At 37.8% G+C, this 24813-nt stretch overlaps 1 protein-coding gene across 1 annotated transcript in view; it reads right to left on the reverse strand.

The window, feature by feature from the left end:
• The window catches only part of LOC128209563 (transmembrane protein 196-like), a 29651-nt gene extending 6441 nt beyond the window's left edge, over positions 1 to 23210 (reverse strand). Inside the window, exons 1-2 of the mRNA XM_052913642.1 lie at positions 23103 to 23210; positions 4523 to 4709 (exon numbers count right to left, since the gene is read on the reverse strand). Of these exons, the coding sequence (XP_052769602.1) occupies positions 4523 to 4672 (150 nt within the window). The 5' untranslated portion in view covers positions 4673 to 4709; positions 23103 to 23210. The remainder of the gene's footprint in view (positions 1 to 4522; positions 4710 to 23102) is intronic.
• Between the last annotated feature and the right edge of the window lie 1603 nt (positions 23211 to 24813).

Raw genomic sequence — 24813 nt, forward strand, 5'->3', positions numbered from 1 at the left:
ACGCCTGGACCATAGTCATATTCTGATAGACGGAGATCTTAAAAGAAAAGCCATCTTAAAAGAGAGGTGTGCTCTGCAGCAAGGACAGTGCATTCAACTGAAAAGTGGACCAACACTTTTTTAACATTTATGCATTCTATTTGATAATGATCTCGTCTGGCATTTTCATTATCCAATGAGTTATGCCTCAATCCGCTGTGCTTAGGGGAATATATAGAGTTCAGAAAAACTTTTAAACCGTGTAGTGCCAATTATAAAAAGTGACTATAAGAAATGCCATTGATTTTGTTTGCTTATACAAATTTAGGATATTTAATTTCATTGTGTGAGCTCCTTTACCATAAGTTTTGTAATTCAATAAAGATTAATACTCTTGTTAAATGCATGCAAAAAATTGTAATGTTGTTGTTTTATTTGTGTTTTTTTTTAATTATAGACAAGAATAAATGTTTTAACTGCATTATTGTAGCCCTGTTAATTCTACACCTGTAAATCTGAAATTACGCCTGTAAATTCTACACCTGTAAATCTAAAATTACGCCTGTAAATTTTGCACCTGTAATTCTCAAATTACGCCTGTAAATTCTGCACCTGTAAATCTCAAATTACACCTGTAAAATATTGCTGAGAATTACGCCTAATTTAAATATTAAGTATATACAGATGTTGTTTTCATATTAGTATTATAGTGTATATACAGATGGTGTTTGCATATTAGTATTATAGTGTATATACAGGTGTTGTTTGCATATTAGTATTATAGTGTATATAGTATATACAGGTGTTGTTTGCATTTTAGTATTATAATGTATATACAGGTGTTGTTTGCATATTAGTATTATAATGTATAAACAGGTGTTGTTTGCATATTAGTATTATTATGTATATACAGGTGTTGTTTGCATATTAGTATTATAATGTATATACAGGTGTTGTTTGCATATTAGTATTATTATGTATATACAGGTGTTGTTTGCATATTAGTATTATAATGTATATACAGGTGTTGTTTGCATATTAGTATTATTATGTATATAGGTACAGCATGAAATTAAAACAACATTGCAGTAGTTTTACATGAACAGTGCGTTTTGAATTGAAAGAACACCTCACTAATTTTACTGTTTTGTTGTATACAGAATGCCACACTATCCACTGTATTATAGTTTTATACATAATTACACGTTGAGAAGTTGAGATTTGGGAAATATAGATGTTTATGCATCAGCAGTCTATGAGAAACACCCAGGACAAGAGGACATGTAATCTGGACCGTTTTACAAGACCGGATAATCTACTCTTCTAACATGCCACTTAAAAGTTGAGTTGTCGAAAGCTGATGTTGATTACAACTGTGAATCACTGGGCGAAATCTTTGGACAGCCAATCTTATTATTGCTTCCAGAGTTTATAATCATGGTTAAATTCTAATGTTCTTTCTTCACTTCAAATTCTCAATAAGAACATGTTTACTGCAATGATTGGTAAATTATGCCAATCTAATTTGATGTCCATAGAAGCAGAAAATATTATGAAAATGCTTAGTACAATCACACTTTCTGCTTTCAGGGTGCCTAGATTTCCTTTTCTGCCTCATGAACTAAAATGAAACATCCTACTCGTCAAGATAAGTCAAACCGCAAAATGATATCCGAAAACTCAACATATCCGAATTAAATGAAAGAAAGTTACTACGACATTAACTGTTTTTCATATGGTCTTAATCAACCTGGTTTCAGGTTCAGTTTCAGGATAATATGAACAATCTGCATGTGCTTAAGCAATTCAAACAATTTAACAAACACGTTTTAGCCTAGAAAAAATGTTTTTGTTTGTTTAATTTGCAGATTTACTTCTTGAAAACAACTTTATACGTTTTCACAAACAGGCAAATTAACTTTGATCAGAAAATTGTAAGCATATATTTAGATTTTATTACTGTTCAAGAAATACTATGAAAGACGTCAGTCTCGCCAAAATTTAGGTGCGGGTTCAATTTGTGTTTACATTTCGGAAAAAAGAGGTGCGGTAAATCCCACAAACAACTGATCATTTTGTTGTGGCCTCACGACCATTGTTGTCGAATTTTAATCTGGTCATAACATGAAAGTCTTGGTACACAAAAATGTCCTTATCCAAAGTGTGTTAGCGAAATGTCTTAGTATATTTCAATATTTCAATCATAATTTTTTGAAGAGTCTGCAACACCTAATCATTTCAAACAAAAGATACTGCTTGATATGTTGGATACATTTAGTTTGTGTTTTTCTCATTTAAACAGAACTATGGTGCTCGAATATTTGAATAATTGAATATTCGAATTCACGTCAGAATTATTCTCACACAAATAGCACGTAAACATTTGGAACCTTGCCTTTGCTTTGAATAAGCACCCGTTTGAAAAATCACTCGTTTACTGTGTACTGCCACATGTTTAGGTGTGTACTGCCACATGTTTAGGTGTGTACTGCCACATGTTTAGGTGTGTAATGCCACATGTTTAGGTGAGTACTGCCGCATGTTTAGGTGTGTACTGCCACATGTTTAGGTGTGTACTGCCACATGTTTAGGTGTGTACTGCCACATGTTTAGGTGTGTAATGCCACATGTTTAGGTGAGTACTGCCACATGTTTAGGTGTGTAATGCCACATGTTTAGGTGTGTAATGCCACATGTTTAGGTGTGTACTGCCACATGTTTAGGTGTGTAATGCCACATGTTTAGGTGTGTACTGCCACATGTTTAGGTGTGTACTGCCACATGTTTAGGTGTGTAATGCCACATGTTTAGGTGTGTACTGCCACATGTTTAGGTGTGTACTGCCACATGTTTAGGTGTGTACTGCCACATGTTTAGGTGTGTACTGCCACATGTTTAGGTGTGTACTGCCACATGTTTAGGTGTGTACTGCCACATGTTTAGGTGTGTACTGCCACATGTTTAGGTGTGTACTGCCACATGTTAAGGTGTGTACTGCCACATGTTTAGGTGTGTAATGCCACATGTTTAGGTGTGTACTGCCACATGTTTAGGTGTGTAATGCCACATGCTTAGGTGTGTACTGCCACATGTTAAGGTGTGTAATGCCACATGATTAGGTGTGTACTGCCACATGTTTAGGTGTGTACTGCCACATGTTAAGGTGTGTACTGCCACATGTTTAGGTGTGTACTGCCATATGTTTAGGTGTGTACTGCCACATGTTTAGGTGTGTAATGCCACATGTTTAGGTTTGTATCTGTGCCATTTTCAGCTACGTGTGGCAAGGCAAAAAATACACACAAAAAACCCATAAATTATGGCTTTTTTATAAAAACTATTTCCTTCGAAAGTGCCTCCAAAAGGCTACTGAATCATTTAAATTGAAGATCAGCATGCTGTCTCACTAATTTACAATAAAACATCTATAAAAAATATTAGAGAATAAAATACCACGTTGCACTCCCCGTGTTCTTCAAGGAGCAAACCAGACAATACCAATCAACACGCTCATGTTCGTGTCAAGAAACGGGTTTGAAATCTATATTTCCGTTGACAGTTAGTTGTTTTATTTTGTTTTCTTGTAAATTAAGCTATCATGGATGTCGTGATAGCACGGCATTGGACATTCTAAATAAAATAATGACGTGCTAGTTCGACAGTGGGCATTCAAAAAATGGCAAAACAAGCGAACCCAAGTATACAATACATGATCACAAAACAAGCGAACCCAAGTATACAATACATGATCACAAAACAAGCGAACCCAAGTATACAATACATGATCACAAAACAAGCGAACCCAAGTATACAATACATGATCACAATTATCACATATACGTTATATGAAACAATTTATTCTCAAAATGATAAAATCGGAACACCGTTGATATTAATGGAGACAGTGAGGACGAAGCACAGGCCAACATTGGGGCGTTCACCAACTCTCCAAAGGAAAAACATGTTTGCATTTTTCATGATTTCTTAGATTCTTTTATCGTTTCTTTAACTACGAACTACATCTAGTAATACATGTTAGACCAAGGAAAAAAAATAGAATTTTCACTCTGTTTTGGCAAACATCATTTGTCATTTCATTTTAAAGACTACGTTACAATTGTGTTTGTGGCATGTGTCAATAATTTTAGTAGTACAGCTGTATTACATGTATATTTAATGCGTGTATTTTGGTTCTGTTATAATGTTAATGTGATATATAATTCCACTGATCCGATGCCATATAGTACACATATGACGTGTTTTGCACTAGTAGACTAGCATTTAAGCTTTTTAACCACTCGATAAATCACTGGTCATAAACATTTAGTTTCTAAGCAAACTTAGGTATTTGTTTTTTTTCGTTTGGGCCAATCATAGTCGAGGATTTTTTTCAAATTTTCTGTTCATTAATTTGAAGTCGATCAAGGACGAGGTATGCCCACTTTATTTTCTGTAGATCGCCAAAGTTGATATCTTACATACAGTTAGAATTGTTTACTTATTACTGTACAGTGATAGGAGCAAATGGCAATAATTCACTTACAAATCCTCCGCTCCAAATTGGGGAGACACAGTGGGCCAGCCAAACCTCAGATTTGCTGCTCGATATGATGCCCACGATGACACTAATCACCCCTAGCAACGCATGAAAACCGGATATGACGCACACTGACGTCACAACTATGTGCAACATGGCGTCTAGTCTAGCTTATTGATGACTTAGAATGTATCTGCAATGAATAAAGTAAACCAATAATTAATATTTTATTCAAATATTATAAACAATCATAATGATTATTGTGATTGTTATACACACCCTTGTTTTATCCATGATATGCTTTCGAAGCCTCTTTTTGACCGCTGTTTACTGGACAATTAATATTTGAACTTAGTTAGAAGGAAGCATTCATGCGTTTTGCAATTAGAGGTTCCGTAATCATGTTTACTTGTAAATGAAAAGGCCGGTGTAACGTTGTAAAGTGACCCCCATAGAATAATGACCCCCCGGTCATTATTTTATATAAAATAATGACCATTTTCTATAAAATACTGACTCCCCTTATAAAATAATGACCCCCCGATTTTATCTGTAAAATATTGACCCCCCCCCCCACTTAGCCTGTTACTAACATATCTATATCAATTCAAGTCACTGTCGTGTTTCTATGGCTTTTATATTTGTTGTTGTTGTTTTTGCTTCTGGAGCCGCTGCATGTTACTGCTGCAGAAGCTGCTGTGTCTACATCTATTGAAATGAAATATAAAATTGCTTCCATTTGAATTTCATTTAAATTATCATCAATGTAATACAATATACATAAGTCGCTTTAACGTAGCTGTATATGATTCAACTTCAAAGACAACATTGTTCTACTTCATCTGACGTTAGATAGCCTTTGTTCATACCGTGGAGGCATTGCTTAAAACGAATGTGTTAAAAATGCAAGGCTTTGAGGAGCTATTTAAGCAGTCACTGTTCGTGCCATGACTTACATCAAAGTCCATGATGTCACTGAGCGGTGTTTTTTATGTTTTATGCAGACTGCATCATTTCTAAAAATAGTTCCTTTGATTTACCTCAGAAAAGCCGCTCGTTCAACATCAAAGAAAACGACAGCGACACCGAAAGCAGTTCTACGTAAACGCGTGTATATATAAAGGTCTGTGGTAAGCAGTCAGTCCAACCTTGCAGCATGGACGAGAAAGATTACACAGATGTTGTAGAGTTTGTAAAAAATGGGAAGTATCCCGTTTCTGTAAAAGACAAGAACAAAAAGAGGAATTTTCGTAGAAAGTGCAAACCTTTTATTTTTGATGACGGGTTGTATTATAAGAAAACCAGCTCATCAAAACGTTTGCAAGTTGTTAAGAAAGGGAAGACAGATGACATCATTCAGAGCATGCATGCATCAGATCACGGAGGACATTTGGGAGTTTCAAAAACGTAAGTTTGATATAATGATTTCATTATCATGACCAAAAAGGAACTTGTGATTCCTGTGAGCCTGTGTTAGATATGACATTTAAGATTATTTAAATTAGTACGAAAGCTGAATAACAAAAGCGTCAAAACGTGACTGAACTCGTAATAACGAGATAAATATCTCGTAAAAACGACTAAGTATCTCGTTATAACGAGACAACTATCTTGTTATTAGACTTGTACGGATTATGACGGACACGGACACTGAGAGCGAACAACCGACAGGCAGGGGATACTCTCAAAGTTATTTCATGCTTTAAAACAGTCATGTATGTATAAATAAGGCGTATCAGATGAGTCGTTTTACAAACTAACATTAAGCTCTAGATCTTTGTATCAGTTATGATTAATTTTCGATTATAATAACTGTAAATATATTGTGAGAACAGTCCGAACGCAATATTTTGGTTTTCGCTGACAAAACCATTATACTGAAAAAGGTAAAGAATATATAACGGTACTTGATTTTAAAGTTTATAATATAGGTGAACAGGTCTTTGGATCATTCCATTATTAGATAAAACTGAAATAAAGTGTTTTGTCTATATATTGTCCGCTTTTCATGCCAATAGTAAATGATACTGGTTTATTTTGATATGCAGTGTGCAATATTAAAGTATAGTCCGTTTAAAAAAGCTGATTATGAGATACGAGTTTATTGTCAATAAATAGGGGTGTAATGATCGGATGACTCCAGGTAAATGTTATTGTTTTGATAAGTATTTTATTTACTTGATGCATTAGCATATTCACTTTAATTTAATTGTCCTCTAAAATGCTCTGTACTTAATGAAATTACAGATATTAATTTCTCATATAGAGTCGCTGGCCCAGTGGTATCGTTCAGATCTATGACGATAGCGGTTGTGGGTTCGAACCTCAAGTGAGGAAGTTTTTTTTATGCCCCCCCCCCCCCCCACAAAGTGGGAGGCATATAGTGATTGCACTGTCTGTCCGTTCGTCCGTTCGTTCGTTCGTCCGTCCGTCCGTCCCGTTTCGTGTCTTCGTCATAACTTCTTAACTGTTGAATGGATTCGAATCAAACTTCACAGAATTGTAAAGCACCATGAGAAGGTGTGTCGCGTCCAACTCTCAGTTCCCCAGGTCCAAGGTCAAGGTCACACTTAAAGGTCAAAGTTCAAATCTTTCGTGTCTTGGCCATAACTTCTTTACTATTGAATGGATTTGAATCAAACTTCACAGAATTGTAAAGCACCATGAGACGGTGTGTCGCATCCAACTCTCGGGTCCCCCAGGTCCAAGGTCAAGGTCACACTTAAAGGTCAAAGTTCAATTTTTTCGTGTCTCAGCCATAACTTCTTTACTATTGAATGGATTTGAATCAAACTTCACAGAATTGCAAATTTTGAGTTCAAACATTTCAAGGTCAAGGTCATCCTTCAAGGTCAAAGGTCAAATTAAGGTCAATGTGCTAGGGGGGCATTTGTCTCTTACAGTGACAGCTCTTGTTATTTCATTTTTGGAAAGAATTACATAGTTTGTATTTAGTAATGTTATGTAAAAATCTAAATCACGAGAACCTCACTTATCTCGATTTTGCATGTATAATTCAAATAAGGTCCGAGTACACATAATAAGTAGACAGTATCCTCCAAGTAAACTATAAGAATGCCAGGAAAGTATTTGAATTCCGCCGAAAAGGAAAAGGTTGTATCTGTGCACTTATGAGGATCGAACCCATGATCATAACATGTGTAGTGTTCCGCATTCTTCCATTATACCACTACGCCACAGTCATTGAAAGTTGCTTATGTAAACTCAAAACTAATTCTAATAATTCTATCGTCATTTAGAACATTTAGAACAACATGTATTGGATTTCAACTTGTCTCAGGTGCATCCATGGCTAGCTTTATTTTTAGTAATGATACTACAGTGAAACTTGTAATAGGTGACTTTCCGTGAGACCTTAACAAAAAGGTCACGTATGACTGGGAGTCTTTTAATTCAGGTCCACTAACGTCAAGTGTTTCAATTTATTATTTGTTCTTGTAAATCCTGATGCCTGTCTTTTTCTTGGATTATGGTATTTAAATTGATATAAGATATTCCCTATTTAGAATATGTATACGTATTTGCATTATTATTTGTCTAATTCCTTTTTACTTGTTTTGCAAGCCATTTTGTCTGCCGTGATATCATATTACTGCACATCGGTTGAGTTTTCAAATCCCGCGTTTATTCATCGGGTAATGGATAGGTTTATATGAGATTATATTTCCATCATATTTTATTATTGTTTGGTAATACTAAAAGGAGCAGGGATTTTGAAATTTCGAAATTTTAATTAGGTTGGTAGCTCCAATTCGATTTTCTCACAAGAAAAGTTGTTCGTACGGATTATATAAAATGAACTCGTGCATCCACAGATCGTCCAATTTTGGACATATTAGAAGTTATGGTTAAATTGACTTAACTCAGATAATAAAAGAGAAAAATAAACATTTTTGCCATAGCACACAGTAAAGTTAACACGCTGGTAAGAAATCCAAGATCCGAAGCGCTATATGTTAATGACTGAAAAATGCATGAAATTCGTTTAATTAAGCCATATTATCATCACGGGGTGCAAACATTACGGTCGTTTGTGGCGTCAGACAGGGAGTCTTTTAATTCAGTCAGTGACTTTATATAGATTTTTTTACGTCAGGCGGTCGTAAACAGGGTCGTATACGGCAGGAAGTTGTCTAAATCAGTGAGTCGCTAAGGCAAGGTTGACTGTATTTTGGTAACTTATCTGGACTAATAGTTATGTTTGCTTTGTTTCAGATGGGAAAAGATTTCGACTAGGTTTTACTGGAAAGGATGTTTCGAAGATGTACACACGTTTATACAGAACTGCGACAACTGTCAAAGAAAGGTGAACCTGAAGAAAGCAAAGAAGCCACTGCGACCTATCACAGTTCCCGCCGAGGCTTTCAAGCAAGTGGGCATGGACCTTATAGGTCCTCTAGAAACCTCTTATCAGGGTAAGTTTTGTCTGTCGGTTTGTTGGGCTGCTTTGGTAGACCCTGGTGACTTTGACTCGTAGACAATATATGTCGGGGCATTGTGGTGCCGCATAGCGGTGTTGCTGCATAAAGATGGTCAAACAAAATTATGCGGCGATTTTCAACGCATGCAGAGGGCATGTTTAGGCGGCAGAAAGGCCCCCTTTCGCCGCATAAAGAAACCCATTAAAACATAAACGATAATTACTAGTTACTTCTATGAAGTTTCAACCAGACCAGGATCTAGTTTTATGTACTCACTCTCTCTTCCTCTGAAAAAGTCTTAAGTTCCGAAGGTCATTCCATCTTAAGTGGGGGCATATTTTATTCACTATACATTATATAGGGAAAAAAATTGTGAACGCAACTTCTCCTACACCGCTTGGTGGATTTTGTTCAAACTTTCACAGATGATCAACCTTAATGTGTAGATGATCGTAAAGACAGGAATTTTGGCTGTGATTGGTTTTAGCAAAATTATGGCCTTTTGATGTTTTATTCACTATACATTATATATGGAAAAAAAATTGTGAACGCAACTCCTCCTACACCGCTTGGGGGATTTTGTTCAAACTTTCACAGATGATCAACCTTAATATGTTGATGATCGTACAGACAGGAATTTTTGCTGCGTTTAGTCTTAGCAGAATTATGGCCCTTTGTTGTTTTATTCACTATACATTATATAAGGAAATATTTGTGAAGTAATAATTTTGGTATTAATATACTTATTAATTTCATATTTGAACACAACAAAGCTTTGAACTGGACCTTCAAAAAATTAATATGAAGATAACCTTGGCCTCTGAATGACCTTGACCTTCAAATTTAAAGCCTCATAAGGCCTTTGTGTTTGGAGTGGCTGCCACTATTTTTGTGACTAAAGTATACTAAAGAAATTATATATTTTTCAAGTTAAATTATATAAGAAATAACTGTTTTCTTAAAGCTTTTTAACAGATTTGTATATCCAATAAGCATTATAAGGAAAACAAAATATTTTATTACCTCCCTTAATTCTTTTTACTATATGTTTACATGTAGGATAATTAAAAGTGAGTGTTTCTTTACGTTTTATTGTTGACATTCCCTATTTAGACAAATGTTAAACCCATTTTTAACATAAAAATAAAAGCCTTATGGGACTTTAAAGTTTGAAATTTCCCAAAAGTGACTAAAACTTTGCTATTTATTTATTAGTTTTCTTCATGCTTGAGCACAACAACCTTTTTAAGACAAACTTAATATGCGCTAAAGATCAAATGATATAACATGTTACTAAGCATCATGTAGGGGTGCACCAGTGTCCTATGGACACATATCTAGTTGTTTTATGCGTGGCATGTCGCCGCATAAAGGTGGTCACCCTCTATATGCGTTGAAAATCACCGCATAAACGAGTCCGACCACCTTTATGCGGCAACACCGCTATGCGGCACCACAGGGCATAATAATGTTATGACCCCCGTAATAATACTATGACTGGGGGTCATAATACTATGACCGGGGGTCATAATACTATGACCGGGGGTCATAATACTGTGACCGGGGGTCATAATACTATGACCGGGGGGTCATAATACTGTGACCGGGGGTCATAATATTACGACTCCTCCACACATAGGAAAATGAGTCTCACACAAACCACTATATGAGGGTTATTTTCTGTGTGAGGCAGAGTCATAATATTGTGCCCCCGGTCATAAACTGTGACTGGGGGTCATAATTTTACATCTCCCCTACACATAGAAAACGCCCTTCACATAGTACCAACGGTTGCACTGCTCATTTTTAGTCACTATTATGCATAAAAGTAATGATGCGACTCATATTTCTATAAGGATCAGTTTGCTAAGTTACAATATACTTATATTGATAAAATCACCATGTCCAGTCTTCACGTGGTTTGACGGTGAAGTTAATGCTAAATGATGGTGGAAAACAACCTACTGGGTATTTCACCTCTGTACCACCGTACTCATTTGAAACGTTGTAATACATTGTAGTCAGTTTAACTTGAGATTTTTAGTTACTGGAGCGGTAGAGACGTATCGGTAATGCACCTGTTGAGTGGTGGTAAACTGAAATAGATTTTACGCAGTTTACGATTAGTTACAAGCAAAGCGACCGCCCATGTGAAACAGGGCCATGTGCGAAAGCAACTGCATTTCTTTTTAAGCACTGTAAATATATGTCGTATTTTTACGGGAAAACCATAGTTTATTAAATTAAATTTTGATAGTTCTGTATTTTTACGGGAAAACCATAGTTTATTAAATTAAATTTTGATAGTTCTGTAACTTAAACGCCGTCGACGGTTGCCAGCTGATATGTCAATGTACCAGCTGTTTATGACCTGTCAGTCAAATATGATCAGGCTTATTAGTCCCCTACGAGGACTATAGGAATGCCCTCCGTCAGTCTGTCCGTCCGTCCGTCTGTCCGTCCGTCCGTCCGAAAATCTGGATCCCGCGATATCTTCAAAATACTTAAAAAAAATTCATGAAACTTGGAATAGTGATAAAGGGCAATATGGAGATTATGCACGTCTTTTTATTTATTTATTTTTTTCGTTTTTGCGTCCGTCTGTCTGTCTGCTTTAAAAAACATTCAACACATCTTTAACCTAACTGGATTCCACTATATCTCCAAAAGTACATTGAATTTTTTTATGGAACTCCCCTACCGGTGTAACCGAGATAGGATTGCCCTCCGTCCGTCTGTCCCGTCTGTCCGTCCGTCCAAATTTTGTTTCCGGGCTATTTCTTGAAGACTATTGGCCAGATTTCAATTATTTTTTTTAAGAGTTATAGCATTTGACTAGCAATTTGCAATTTTCAAGCGAAATGAATGGGGGATTTTTTTCTTAAAGTAGTTTGTATAGAACATATCAACTGTAAACTTGAGAAAGATATTATTAAGAAACAGAGTAGTGCTTTTTTATTTTCCTTCCATTTTTGTCGAGCCCACCTTCGGTGAACTCGACCCTTAGTCGCCAGGTTTTGATGTTCGCTATATGTGCGTGCATGTGTCCGTCCTGATTTTTACGGACCATAACTCCAATTTGAATGAAAATGGAGGAATTTCTGTAAAAACTTCACACAAGTGATCACCTCCATGAGTTCTAGTTCTGCGCGCATGAACTGGGTTTATGGGTCAAAGGTAAAGGTCTTCTTAGAGATCACTGATAAATGCTTGTGCAGGGCATATCTGGTAACTGCATGAAGAGATTTTTTTTACTATAACTTCACACAAATGTTAACTACCATGAGATCTAGTGTCGCACGCATCAACCAGGTCTCCAGTTAAAGGTAAAGATAACAGAGGTCATTAGAAGTGCTTTTCTAGAGGATATCCTATATGCATGAGGGAATTTTTATGCAACATCTTAAAACTGCGATGCTGGCCCGTAGACATGCAGAATGAAATTCTAGTTTCTATGCAAACTCAAACTTGAAAAGAAACATCTATCGGCTGGGGATATACTAGTATTGTCTTTGACAATGCATCGTTGATTAAAATAAGTATTGTAAAATGCTTACATTTATACATTTCAGGAAACAAGTACATTGTCGTTATAACAGAATATTTGACAAAATGGGTAGAGGCAGAAGGGATTCCAGACAAGTCATCTGAAACTGTACTATCAGTATTCACAAAGTTTGTCACGACACATGGTTGCCCCAGCGTATTAATAACGGATCAGGGGAGAGAATTCTGCAACGACTTGAATGAAAAGTTTTGCAAGCAGTTTGGGATAGAACATAGAATTGCATCAGCATATCACCCACAAACAGGAGGACATACTGAAAGATTTAACAGGACTTTGTGCGATATGCTTGTGCACAGTGTAGATTTGTCGCAGAAAAATTGGGACATTAAGTTACCATACGTACTGTTTGCCTATAGAACGTCTAAACATGAGTCGACGAAACAAACACCATTCTATCTTGTGTTTGGAAGGCACGCACGCTTACCAATAGAACTAGACTTAGCAATGCAATCGGATGATAACCAAGACTCTGAATTGTCACTAAAGGAAAGAATAGACTCGTTCATTAAACTGTCGTGCAACAGAAAAGAAGCATCGTCCAATATTAAAACGGCACAATCGAAGCAGAAGAAATATTACGATTCTTCACTACCTAAAGACGATACAGCAGGTTTTGAAGTCGGCGACCAAGTCCTTCTTCATAACACCAGAAAATTGACGAGAAAAGGAGGGAAATTGGGTCTAAAATGGAAAGGACCATTCAAAATAACAAAAGTAACTGGAAAAGGCACTTATTTCCTAGAAGGAATGAAAACAAGTGTAAGTGGGAACAGACTGAATCGCTATAGGCAGAGTAATGACGATGCTGCTACAGATAACACAGAAAAGCGACCAACTGAAGGTCCAAAAGATGACCACAGTCTAATAAACAAAGAAACAGGAACCCAAGCAAACGAGAAAGCGTTTGAAAGACCTGCAAAAAGAAACGATAAATCTGACGACTGCAATCTCCCTCCAAAAAAGAGAAGAGTATCGCGAGAAGATGTTGCAACACAACCTACCAATTCTACAGAATCTACTAATCAAGAACCCCAACCATTTCAATTCAGACCATCTAATCAAGAATGGCAGGAACAAATCTCGAGTGTATTTAAGTCGGCAGTCAAAAACACGTATGCATCCGGTCCAGACAAATATATACGACGAGACGCCAAACCTACTAAAACTGTAAACATGCGTGGGGATGGCAATTGTTTGTTTAGAACATTCAGTTATTTAGTTTTTGGCGTACAAACACACCATAGCTTGATAAGGCAAGCGATTGTTGACTTCATGAAAGAAAACGAAACTCTAATGAAAGGCATTACACGTGATTCGGTTTCCAGATATCTAGACACGTCAATGATGGCCTCCGAAAACACTTGGGGAACAGAAGTGGAGATATTTGCTTTTGCAACTCTCACCAGAAGCGTTGTGTATGTTTATTCACAGTATGGCAGTAAGGAACAGTGGCGTTGGTTAGAATACAAACCGTTAGGCCTCATTGGTGGTAATTTAAGGGGTCGAGCAGTGTACATTCAGAATTCCAGCGACCATTTTGTCCCGGTGCTAGAGGTAGATGGCGAAGAGTTCTCAAGAAAGCCATACAAACGAATTCGGAACCACATTCCAGAAAGATACCACGCCCTTATAAGTGATGACATATTAGATGCTGCTTTAGTGAATTGTTACGCAGACGAAGCCTTGCTATTAAAACTTGACAAAAGTGTAAAGACTGTATATGTGAAGGCTTTTACTAACACGCCTTACAATGTAGAAGGGCTGCGTGGGTTATCTGACGAGGTGGATGCAAATATTTTCAATATAGTATGTGACTGGAGCGATGTCGAAAACATACTTAATTGATAAGTGACACGTGCAAGAATAAATCAACAACTCAGTGGAGAACGATACAATTTATGCTAAATTTGGTTTAACATATTGCATCTGATGAGCATAACAATGCGTGCTAAATATACCTTGTGTGATTTACTAACTAAAATAATAGCTTAAGATATAAACATATGTGACATGTAGTTTTACCAAAGCACAGGTCAACACCCTGGGACGTTTTGTTGGATTCGCCTCTATATTCCATACAGTTTTAAATAAAAAGTCCTTTCGTTTATGAAATTGTCCTTATTATATACCGAACAACACTCCCGAACCACGGATATATAGGATCTCACATGAGTTGTCATATGATATAAGATTTTATTAAACGAGCTCAAGAAAATGTTACATAGCGAGCCTCGGGCGAGCTTTATAACATTTTCTTGAACGAGTTTAATAAAATATTATATTTTTTGACAACGAATGTGAGATTCGTTTTATCACATGACTTAAAACATAAAAATAAAACATATAAAATAAACCCTTTTTAACGCTATGAGTACGCACGCTTTTCACGCCTTTTTTCTATATGGAATGTATTGGCGGAAATGAGTCACGTCAAAGTTATATTACACGTGTTAAATATAAAGAAATTCGTAATGATTATATTACATGAAAAACAAGCGATGTCATGTGATAAAATCAGATCTAGCAAATTCAACGATAATGCTACCAAGACCCGTATCTATATTCACACAAAAGTAAAAACACTCTAGAGGCCACATTTTTATATGAATCTTTATAAAATTTGGTCAGAATGCTAGTTAATTCGAGTGAGTTTAAAACTGAGTCATATTAGGTCAAAATTAGAAGTATGTCCGTCCGTCTGTCCGTTTGTCCGTCCGTCCGTCTGTCTGTCTGTCTTCCGGTAATGTCAAACACCCCCGGGGACGTAGACATGGTTGCGCGTCAAAATCGCAAGAAGGTTTAAAGAGTAGTTTAAAAAGATTTAAAAGAATGTTTAAAAGGGTTAACTAGAAATACATTCTGCATGCCCACGGGCAGATGTCGAGCCCGCTTTGTAGGTTTAAATTTTCACAGAAAGATTCATAATGGACATTTGTGAAGATGAAAGAATGATAATGACCTTGACCTTTGATATTGTGACCCCAAAAACAATAGGGGTCATTTACTCAATATGGGTGATCATCCTATCAGGTTTGGCAGCTGAAGGTTGAACAATAATTAAGTTATTGAGCGGAAACCGTTTTCAGTTTTAAGGTCTATGTAACCTTGAACTTGTTATTTGACATTTGACCTCTAAGTGTGACCTTGACCTTTGCCACAGAGACATAATTTTTTCGCGCGACACACCGCCTTGCCATGGAGAACATTTATGCCAAATTATATTAAAATCCCTCCATCCATATAGAAGTTATGCTCCGGACACGGATTTTGCGCCGACTCCAAGTGTGACCTTGACCTTTGACGAGCGGATCTGGGTGGTGTGCGCGACACGTCTTCTAATTAAGGTTAAAATATATCTCAAGTTAATGTTAAATTCCTTCAAAAAATGAGCGAGATATTTCGTCACGCAATCTGATTGGCACATACGAAATAAACAAGTCTCCGTGACGTCATATGGGCTGGCCACCGCTCTTCCGAATAACGGACGCGATCGTCGTGTTAATAAGATGCAATCGATTTTCTTAGAAGATAATCCAATAAATCGACTATTATTCTTTTGATATAAGTAGAAATAATATAAATGATAATATAAATATAAGAAATGAACGCCTTCTCGCTATAGTTCAACGGGTATATGAATACAACAAGTAGCGTGCATAGTTAACGTAAACCCCTTCGGGGTTTACGAACTATGCACGAGACTTGTTGTATTCATATAATCGTGAACCGACGCGAGAAGGCGTTCATTTCTTAAATATAGCTGCACTGAACTGCTCAGGGGTAGGGAGGAGGGCAACAGTAAGTGGTAGGTTGTTCCAATGGTACACAGTCCTGGGGAAGAAAGAACATTTATGATAATAAGAGGTTGCTGTAATTAACCTGTAACTCAGATCTTTTGCATGAATTGCTTATCCTTTTTGTGCTAAATGATTTCTAAAACCACTTTTCGAATGGTCATGAAAAGAAAAAAGGGATAATATTTTTAAGTCATTCATCATTGCTAGTTCCATTAATCTGTGTGGGACGTTTAATCACTATACAACTTTGATGACTACGAAAATGATTCAAATCACTAACAAACACTTGTCACTTACAGTGCACTTACAGTGATTCTGCTTGTATAATTAATAATTATTTAATTTCAATCGCAGAGAGGTTTATATAGTTGACTCCTAATCCAGTTGCACAGATTCGATTCTTAGGCGAGGAAGCTATCGAAGTATGTTACATCAGATCAGGATTAGACGAGTTCTGGTAAGAAGTCCAACGATACTAGATTGAAATCCAGCCACCCTCGCCCCCTGAAAACTAGCTAGTTCTGTGATTATAAATATTTTTGATTGTTGATATTCAAACAGGCCGTAAATTACAACAAGTAGTTGCGTATTTTGTTGATGGAACGTTCCTATGCAGTCCATCGCCTATGTTTTAAATGATAAACTGAGCAGCGCACAGTTTGTATGCCTGTCACCCATACACGACCCTGGTAGGCGTCGAACTCACAACGGTGAGGGGCAAGTGATTCTCGGTCGGAGACTTTAACCATTTTTTCTTTCCACACAAATAGGCATCGGTAGTGGTAATCCCTGAAGCTTGGATCAATTCCATCTAACTGCGGTCAAAAAAAAACGTGCAGTATGGACGCATGCACGGACGGGTGCCATCTCTCCTCCGATGTCTATGGATGAAGATAATTATGTTGTGCAAGTGTACCTTAGATAGGTTAGGTCAAGGTTTGGATTGGGGGGGGGGTCCTTATTCTATAGGGGGTCACATTTCTACGTGAGGGGTCATTTTTCTACGTGTGAGGAGTCATAATATAATGACCCCCCAGTCATAATATAATGACCCCCCGGTCAATATTTTATATAAAATAATGACCGGGGGTCATTATTTTATATAAAATAATGACCGGGGGGTCATTATTCTATGGGGGTCACTTTACAACGTTACACCGGCAAACGATAAGAGCCGACGTGGGATGAATTGATGCAAAATCAATTTATCCTCATCATTAGTGACAGCAAGGAGATTCACATAACTTGTTATTTTCCTTTTATAGAGGCGATAATGATGTGCCCTGGCTGGCACACTTACGGTACCTTCAAAAAGGAAAAGGAAAACAGATCAATATGTTTCCTAGAAACAAAATCTTAAGACAAAATGCCACGCGTAAATAATTCCAATACTATCAAATGACAGTGGTTGCATATCCAAGAGGCGCATGTTCGGCATCTTCTTGTTTATTCGTATGTTATTAGTTTTATGTTAACGTTTTCCAGAACGTGACTTGAATATTAACGTGCTCATTGCAATTGGCTTTTTCGTCCGTGTATTAATATTCACATTGTAAAGATCTGAAAGAATCTCTATACACGAATTGACATTATCAAATTTACGCTTTAAGTCCATTAATGTCCATATCATGGCACATGATATGACAATGTTTCTGTTAATCTTAGAGACATAAAATCAAAAGGGGGGAAGGCTACGGTGCAATCCCCTAAATTTGTCCAAAGTTCGTCCAAGTTACTTTTTATCCCAATATAGAGAGAAAAAAGAAAATAAAAAAATAAAATACCCTCAAAATGCACAATTTCGGACTAGAAATTGAAAATAAATTCTGTTGTGAGTACACCCAAACCCACATGCCATTACTTTGAACAAAATAAAATTCCGTTCTGAGGTAGGGGCGTTAGTTAAAAGGTAGGCACAATGCACATTTAAGGTAGGTAGACACAAAACCCATCGAAAGTAGATAGGCACATAACGCCTATCAAACATAGGTAGGCACAAAACACACCGAAGGAAGGTAGGCACAACGCCTTTGGAAGGTAGGTAAACACATCGCCCATCGAAGGAAGGCAGGAACAGCGCCGATCAACAGTAAGTAAGCAAAACGCATATAGAATAAAGGTACGCACAGCCTCGAGGGTAGGCAGACACAACGTATGTCAAACGTTGGTAGGCACACCACACATAAAAGGTAGGTAGGCACAGCGAATATATAATGTCAGTAGACACACCACTCTTCGAAGGTAGGTACGCACAACGCACATCAAAAGTAGGTAGGCACAACGCCTATCAAAGGTAAGTAGGCACAACGCCCATCGAAGGAAGGTAGGCACAACGCCCATCGAAGGTAGGTAGGCACAACGCCCATATAAGGTCGGTAGGCACTAAAACCTTTTGAAGGTAGGTTGGCACAACGCACATCGAAAGTAGGTAGCCACAAAGCCCATCGAAGGTCGGTAGGCACTACAACCTTTTGAAGGTAGGTTGGCACAACGCACATCGAAGGTAAGTTGGCACAGCGCCTCTCGAAGGTAGGTAGGCACAACGCCCACCGAAGGTCGGTAGGCACAACGCCCATATCAGGTAGGTAGGCACAACGCCCATACAATGTAGGTAGGCACAACGCCCATATAAGGTAAGTTGGCACAACGCCTTTAAAGGGTCGGTAGGCACAACGCCCATCGAATGTCGGTAGGCACAACGCCCATATAAGGTAGGTAGGCACAACGCCCATCGAAGGTCGAAAGGCACAATGCCTAATGATGGTAGGTAGGCACAACGCCATTTGAAGGTAGTTTGGCAAAACGCACATCGAAGGTAAGTTGGCACAGCGCCTATTGAAGGTAGGTAGGCACAACGCACATCGAAGGTCGAAAGACACAATGCCTAATGATGGTAGGTAGGCACAACGCCTTTGAAAGTAGGCTGGCACAACGCACATCGAAGGTAAGTTGGCACAGCGCCTATCGAAGGTAGGTGGGCACAACGCCCATCGAAGGTCGGTAGGCTCAACGCCCATATCAGGTAGGTAGGCACAACGCCGATATAAGGTAAGTAGGCACAACGCTCATACAATGTAGGTAGGCACAACGCCCATATAAGGTAGGCAGGCACAACGCCCATATAAGGTAAGTAGGCATACCGCCCATATAAGGTAGGTAGGCACAATGCCCATATAAGGTAGGCAGGCACAACGCCCATATAAGGTAGGTAGGCACAATGCCCATATAAGGTAGGCAGGCACAACGCCCATATAATGAGGTTGGCACAACGCTCATATAAGGTAGGTAGGCACAGCGCCTCTCGAAGGTAGGTAAGCACAACGCCCATACAAGAAAGGCAGGCACAACGCCCAAATAATGAGTTAGGCACAACGCCTATATAAGGTAGGTAGGCACAACGCCCATACAATTAGTTAGGCACAACGCCCATATAAGGTAGGCAGGCACAACGCCCAAATAATGAGGTAGGCACAACACCCATATAAGGTAAGTAGGCATTAGTGATGAAACGATAATCGAGTACAATCGATTAATCGTCGCTGACAATGCTATGTCGGCGACTATCGATAGTGGTTGTCCAAAATCGATGTCGCTAATGCTACTTCCGGTAACTACGTATTTTTTTGTTGTGGTAAATGTCGAGTAAATGTCAAAAAAAAATTCCGGTTAATTCTCGTTGAAGTCATTTGTACATGGGAGGTCACTCTCTTACACTTATGCGGTGCATGTAAACACTTTTGCGTAAGAACTCTCCCCAAATTACAAATTGTATTTAATTGTTTATATATTTCATAAAACCTTCTTCAATAACCTGTCTCTATGGTGTAGTGGGTCCGGTCTTACCGGTGATCCCGGCTCGATGCATTCTGTTTTTAAAACCTTTTTAATATCGTTTGTAACTCATTAATTTACTTTTTTTGTGAAAGTTTTATGAAATTAAGATTTTCTAATGAAATGTTCAATATAACAGTTTATTGAATGTTAAGCTGGTTCACAAATATTTAATATGCTTTTACATGGATAAAACGCTAATATAACTTACTTGATGGGGCGTGCATCAATTCGCAATTAATGTGCACTTATTAGTATTTGTTGTGTTGTTACGTTTTCGTTGAGCTATAAAAGGTTATGGAAATTTACATACTGTTGCAAATGGCATGACTATAGCATCACACGTACTGATCTCAGGTTTAACCATTTAAATGATCATGATGATACTATGTATAAAGAATGTATTGCTTACTGATATCATGAACTTTCGATTATTGTCCGATAGTAAATCGAAATGCTTGGTCCGATTCGATTCGATTATCGATAGTAAATGGAGTCCGATTTTCAAACACTAGTAGGCATACCGCCCATATAAGGTAGGTAGGCACAACGCCCATATAAGGTAGGCAGGCACAACGTCCATATAAGGTAGGCAGGCACAACGCCCATATAAGGTAGGCAGGTACAACGCCCATATAAGGTAGGAAGGCACAACGTCCATATAAGGTAGGTAGGCACAACGTCCATATAAGGTAGGTAGGCACAACGTCCATATAAGGTAGGTAGGCACAACGCCCATATAAGGTAGGCAGGCACAACGTCCATATAAGGTAGGCAGGCACAACGTCCATATAAGGTAGGCAGGTACAACGCCCATATAAGGTAGGAAGGCACAACGTCCATATAAGGAAGGTAGGCACAACGCCCATATAAGGTAGGCAGGCACAACGCCCATATAAGGTAGGAAGGCACAACGCCCATATAAGGTAGGCAGGCACAACGCCCATATAAGGTAGGTAGGCACAACGTCCATATAAGGTAGGCAGGCACAATGCCCATATAAGGTAGGCAGGCACAACGTCCATATAAGGTAGGCAGGTACAACGCCCATATAAGGTAGGAAGGCACAACGTCCATATAAGGTAGGTAGGCACAACGCCCATATAAGGTAGGCAGGCACAACGTCCATATAAGGTAGGTAGGCACAATGCCCATATAAGGTAGGCAGGCACAACGTCCATATAAGGTAGGCAGGTACAACGCCCATATAAGGTAGGAAGGCACAACGTCCATATAAGGTAGGCAGGCACAACGCCCATATAAGGTAGGTAGGCACAACGCCCATATAAGGTAGGCAGGCACAATGCCCATATAAGGTAGGCAGGCACAACGTCCATATAAGGTAGGCAGGTACAACGTCCATATAAGGTAGGTAGGCACAACGCCCATATAAGGTAGGCAGGCACAACGCCCATATAAGGTAGGTAGACACAACGCCCATATAAGGTAGGCAGGCACAACGCCCATATAAGGTAGGCAGGCACAACGCCCATATAAGGTAGGCAGGCACAACGCCCATATAAGGTAGGCAGGCACAACGTCCATATAAGGTAGGCAGGCACAACGTCCATATAAGGTAGGAAGGTACAACGCCCATATAAGGTAGTTAGGCACAACGCCCATATAAGATAAGTAGGCACAACGCCCATCGAAGCTAGGTAGGCACAACTTAGAACAATGCTGATCGAATGTAAGTAAGAACAATACACATCGCCCAACACTTATCGCAGATTTGTTGTTGTTCAATTTAGGTTGGTTGGTTATAATTATTTAATATCGGCTCAACTGACATCAAACGTAGACAGTGTTAACTATAAGAAGTTTAGTAACAATAATTTTATAGACAAACATATGATAATTAAGGCATTTTGAAGGTAACATAAAACATGGAATGATTTTCTAGTCTTTCGATGTTGAACGAGATCTAGAAAACGATCGAAGTAACGTACAAAGGACATAATTGGGATCATGTGTATCATCACTTTGTAGTCATATCTAAAACTAGCGTGCCTCTTGAGACCAAAGTGTGTCGTAGGTGGAATGCATTAACCGGTTCTGATGTAACAGCCATATAGAGCATACAGAGATGTGATGACATTTTCATTTGATTCTTTTGGGCAAACCAAAGTGTAGGTAATCGCCCATGTGGTCTAATTCCAATGCGAAACGTCCACTAATTAAATCAGGAAACATAACTTTTATTTGTTAACATATATTTAAGTAGTTATGTCCAGAGCGCATTTATAATTCATGTTATGTGAGTGCGGAGAGAACGGTGCTGTAATTCCTTCTCGACATTATTAAAGCTTACGATTTATTTAAGCTTACGATTTCTTTCTTTCGAATGCTTTAAATGCATTCCTTACATTCATATTTGATGTGAAAAATGATCTGTTTTAAAGACGGTCAATGAATCAGTTTGCTATATTTTATATCCTTGGTTATGTGCAATGTAACATCGTTAAAGAGTATATACTATTTATCAATGACGAAACGCAAATGGACACCAGGACAGGGCCAGGAATTTTTCCAACATCAGTTACACCCATTTCCAAACATAATCACTTTGCCATTAAACCTACAAGTGCCTCTGCTTCTGGCAAGCTTTGAGATTCAGCCGACAGTAGAATGGATATTATGTGAATAGATAAACAACAACAATAGTCGATACATGATTTAAGTAACATTTAATATGCTTCTTATAGACGTTAGAACACAACTATGCTATAAAATAGCACAATGTCTCTATGTAGGTAATGTGTGTATTGCTTCTTCCAACTGTGCTATATACATGTATGTTTAATAGCAGAGCGAGGCCAACTCATACGACGTCACTTGAAAATGAAAGCAACATGCACTCATATTTCAATGCAAACTAAACACTTATCATGTTCAACCATTTATAACCGCTGCAAAAATATCAAAGCTTAAATACAACAGAGACCTACCACAACAGCAGAGGTTACGTCCTCTTGAAAACAGTGTCCATATTTAACTGTATGCACTCATAAATATGTTTAATAATCACAATTTGTGTGTGTCTACTTCGACCTTTAATGCCACTCCAATACAAAGCTAGAAATTTGCCAGCTACTGGCTTATATAGCCCCACTCTGTTTTTCCAATATCTTGTCGCAGAAATTCTTTGTCTATTGATCCTAGAAACGACTTGCTATAAGCAGGCGCGGCTAATTTGCTTGCGCAGAAATCGGGGAAATTGTCACTCTTGAGCAAATATTCCCCAGCCTGGAGTCCGATGAAACGAAATCCAAAGGGATTGATCATTAATCAATTAGATCCCAATGAAAAAGTGTTTACAGCAATTGTTACAGATCTAAATGACGAAACTGAATATGTTATGCAATATCATATATTTCCACAGACTTGTCAGTTTTATTGAGATTATTAAATGTATGATAACCTATCTAAGATGTGTTGGGTATTGTCCTCTTCCACTCTGGGATGTCCTAATAGTTTGAAGCAAAAAATTAATGAAGACAAACGTGTCTTTTATTGAACCGTTAACCAGAACCGGTCAAATGTATTGTAACGTATTTCCGGTTTTACTTAAACAATAGCGATTGTTTTGAACGTATTCCGAGCTGTCTCTATATATATCATTTTCCTCTGGCTTCCGAACGATTAGAAATAATTATCATTCTAATAATCCAAATGACTTTTAATTGGCTTTCTACAGTAATCACAAATTCCACAAACTTCACATTCTTAAGCGAATCACATTTGATTAATGTTGAAGGAGAAACCATTGCAAAAAAGTATGTATTTTGTGCGTAAATGACCTTAAAAGTATCAGAATCTCGCTTCCCACATTTGTAAACAACAGACTGGTCGAAGGTTTTCCTTCAATAACTTTTTTATTCCGTAACCTAATAGCATAAAATAAAATGCAGAGAGAAACATGGTGAATGTAGAGTCAAATGCACGTCATGATTGTTTTAAAAAGTATACTTTATACTATTTACCAAGCGAAAATAGGTTCAGAAAATCCTATTTTTTCACCGTTTTGCCGCCATCTTGCAGCTCAGATACCAAAACTTCACTTAAACCGTTGCAGATTCGGAATATGCGTACCCCACTGTAGTTGAATGCAAGTTATATGAGGAAATAAGGAGGAAGTATATTAGTATATGATTTTAATATGTTAATACGACGTTTGTTTACCAGCCCAAACATAATATGTAATAATTTATATGCAATATATTCTGTATATATGTATTCTGTTGAAGTCATATTGACTTACTTCAAGCATATGAAGGTAGATACTATTTCTATGATAAATGCTATTAGACTTTTTGAAATAATAATAATAATAATAATAATAATAATAATAATAATAATAGTGCTCAACGGTTCTTTAAGTTATAATATTATTATAAAGCGTTTCATTCGATCTTTTAGTATATATTCCTTAGTAGGCCTACTGATATGCCCCAGCATATGTACGGTTGTGTTAGAAAATTATGCACTTACCTTAATTCTTTGTATAATATGTATTGTTGTTGTTATCGGTCAATGGCAAATCACACAAGAAACTAGCAACGCCCCGACATTCCAGGCGCGCCAGCCTTGAAATTTGCCACCGCTGAGTGATCAATCATTCCACAGTGATAAACGTTATTACAAATGCTACACAAAGCT

This window comes from Mya arenaria, chromosome 11 (genome assembly GCF_026914265.1).
Source record: "Mya arenaria isolate MELC-2E11 chromosome 11, ASM2691426v1".
NCBI classification, from domain to species: domain Eukaryota; kingdom Metazoa; phylum Mollusca; class Bivalvia; order Myida; family Myidae; genus Mya; species Mya arenaria.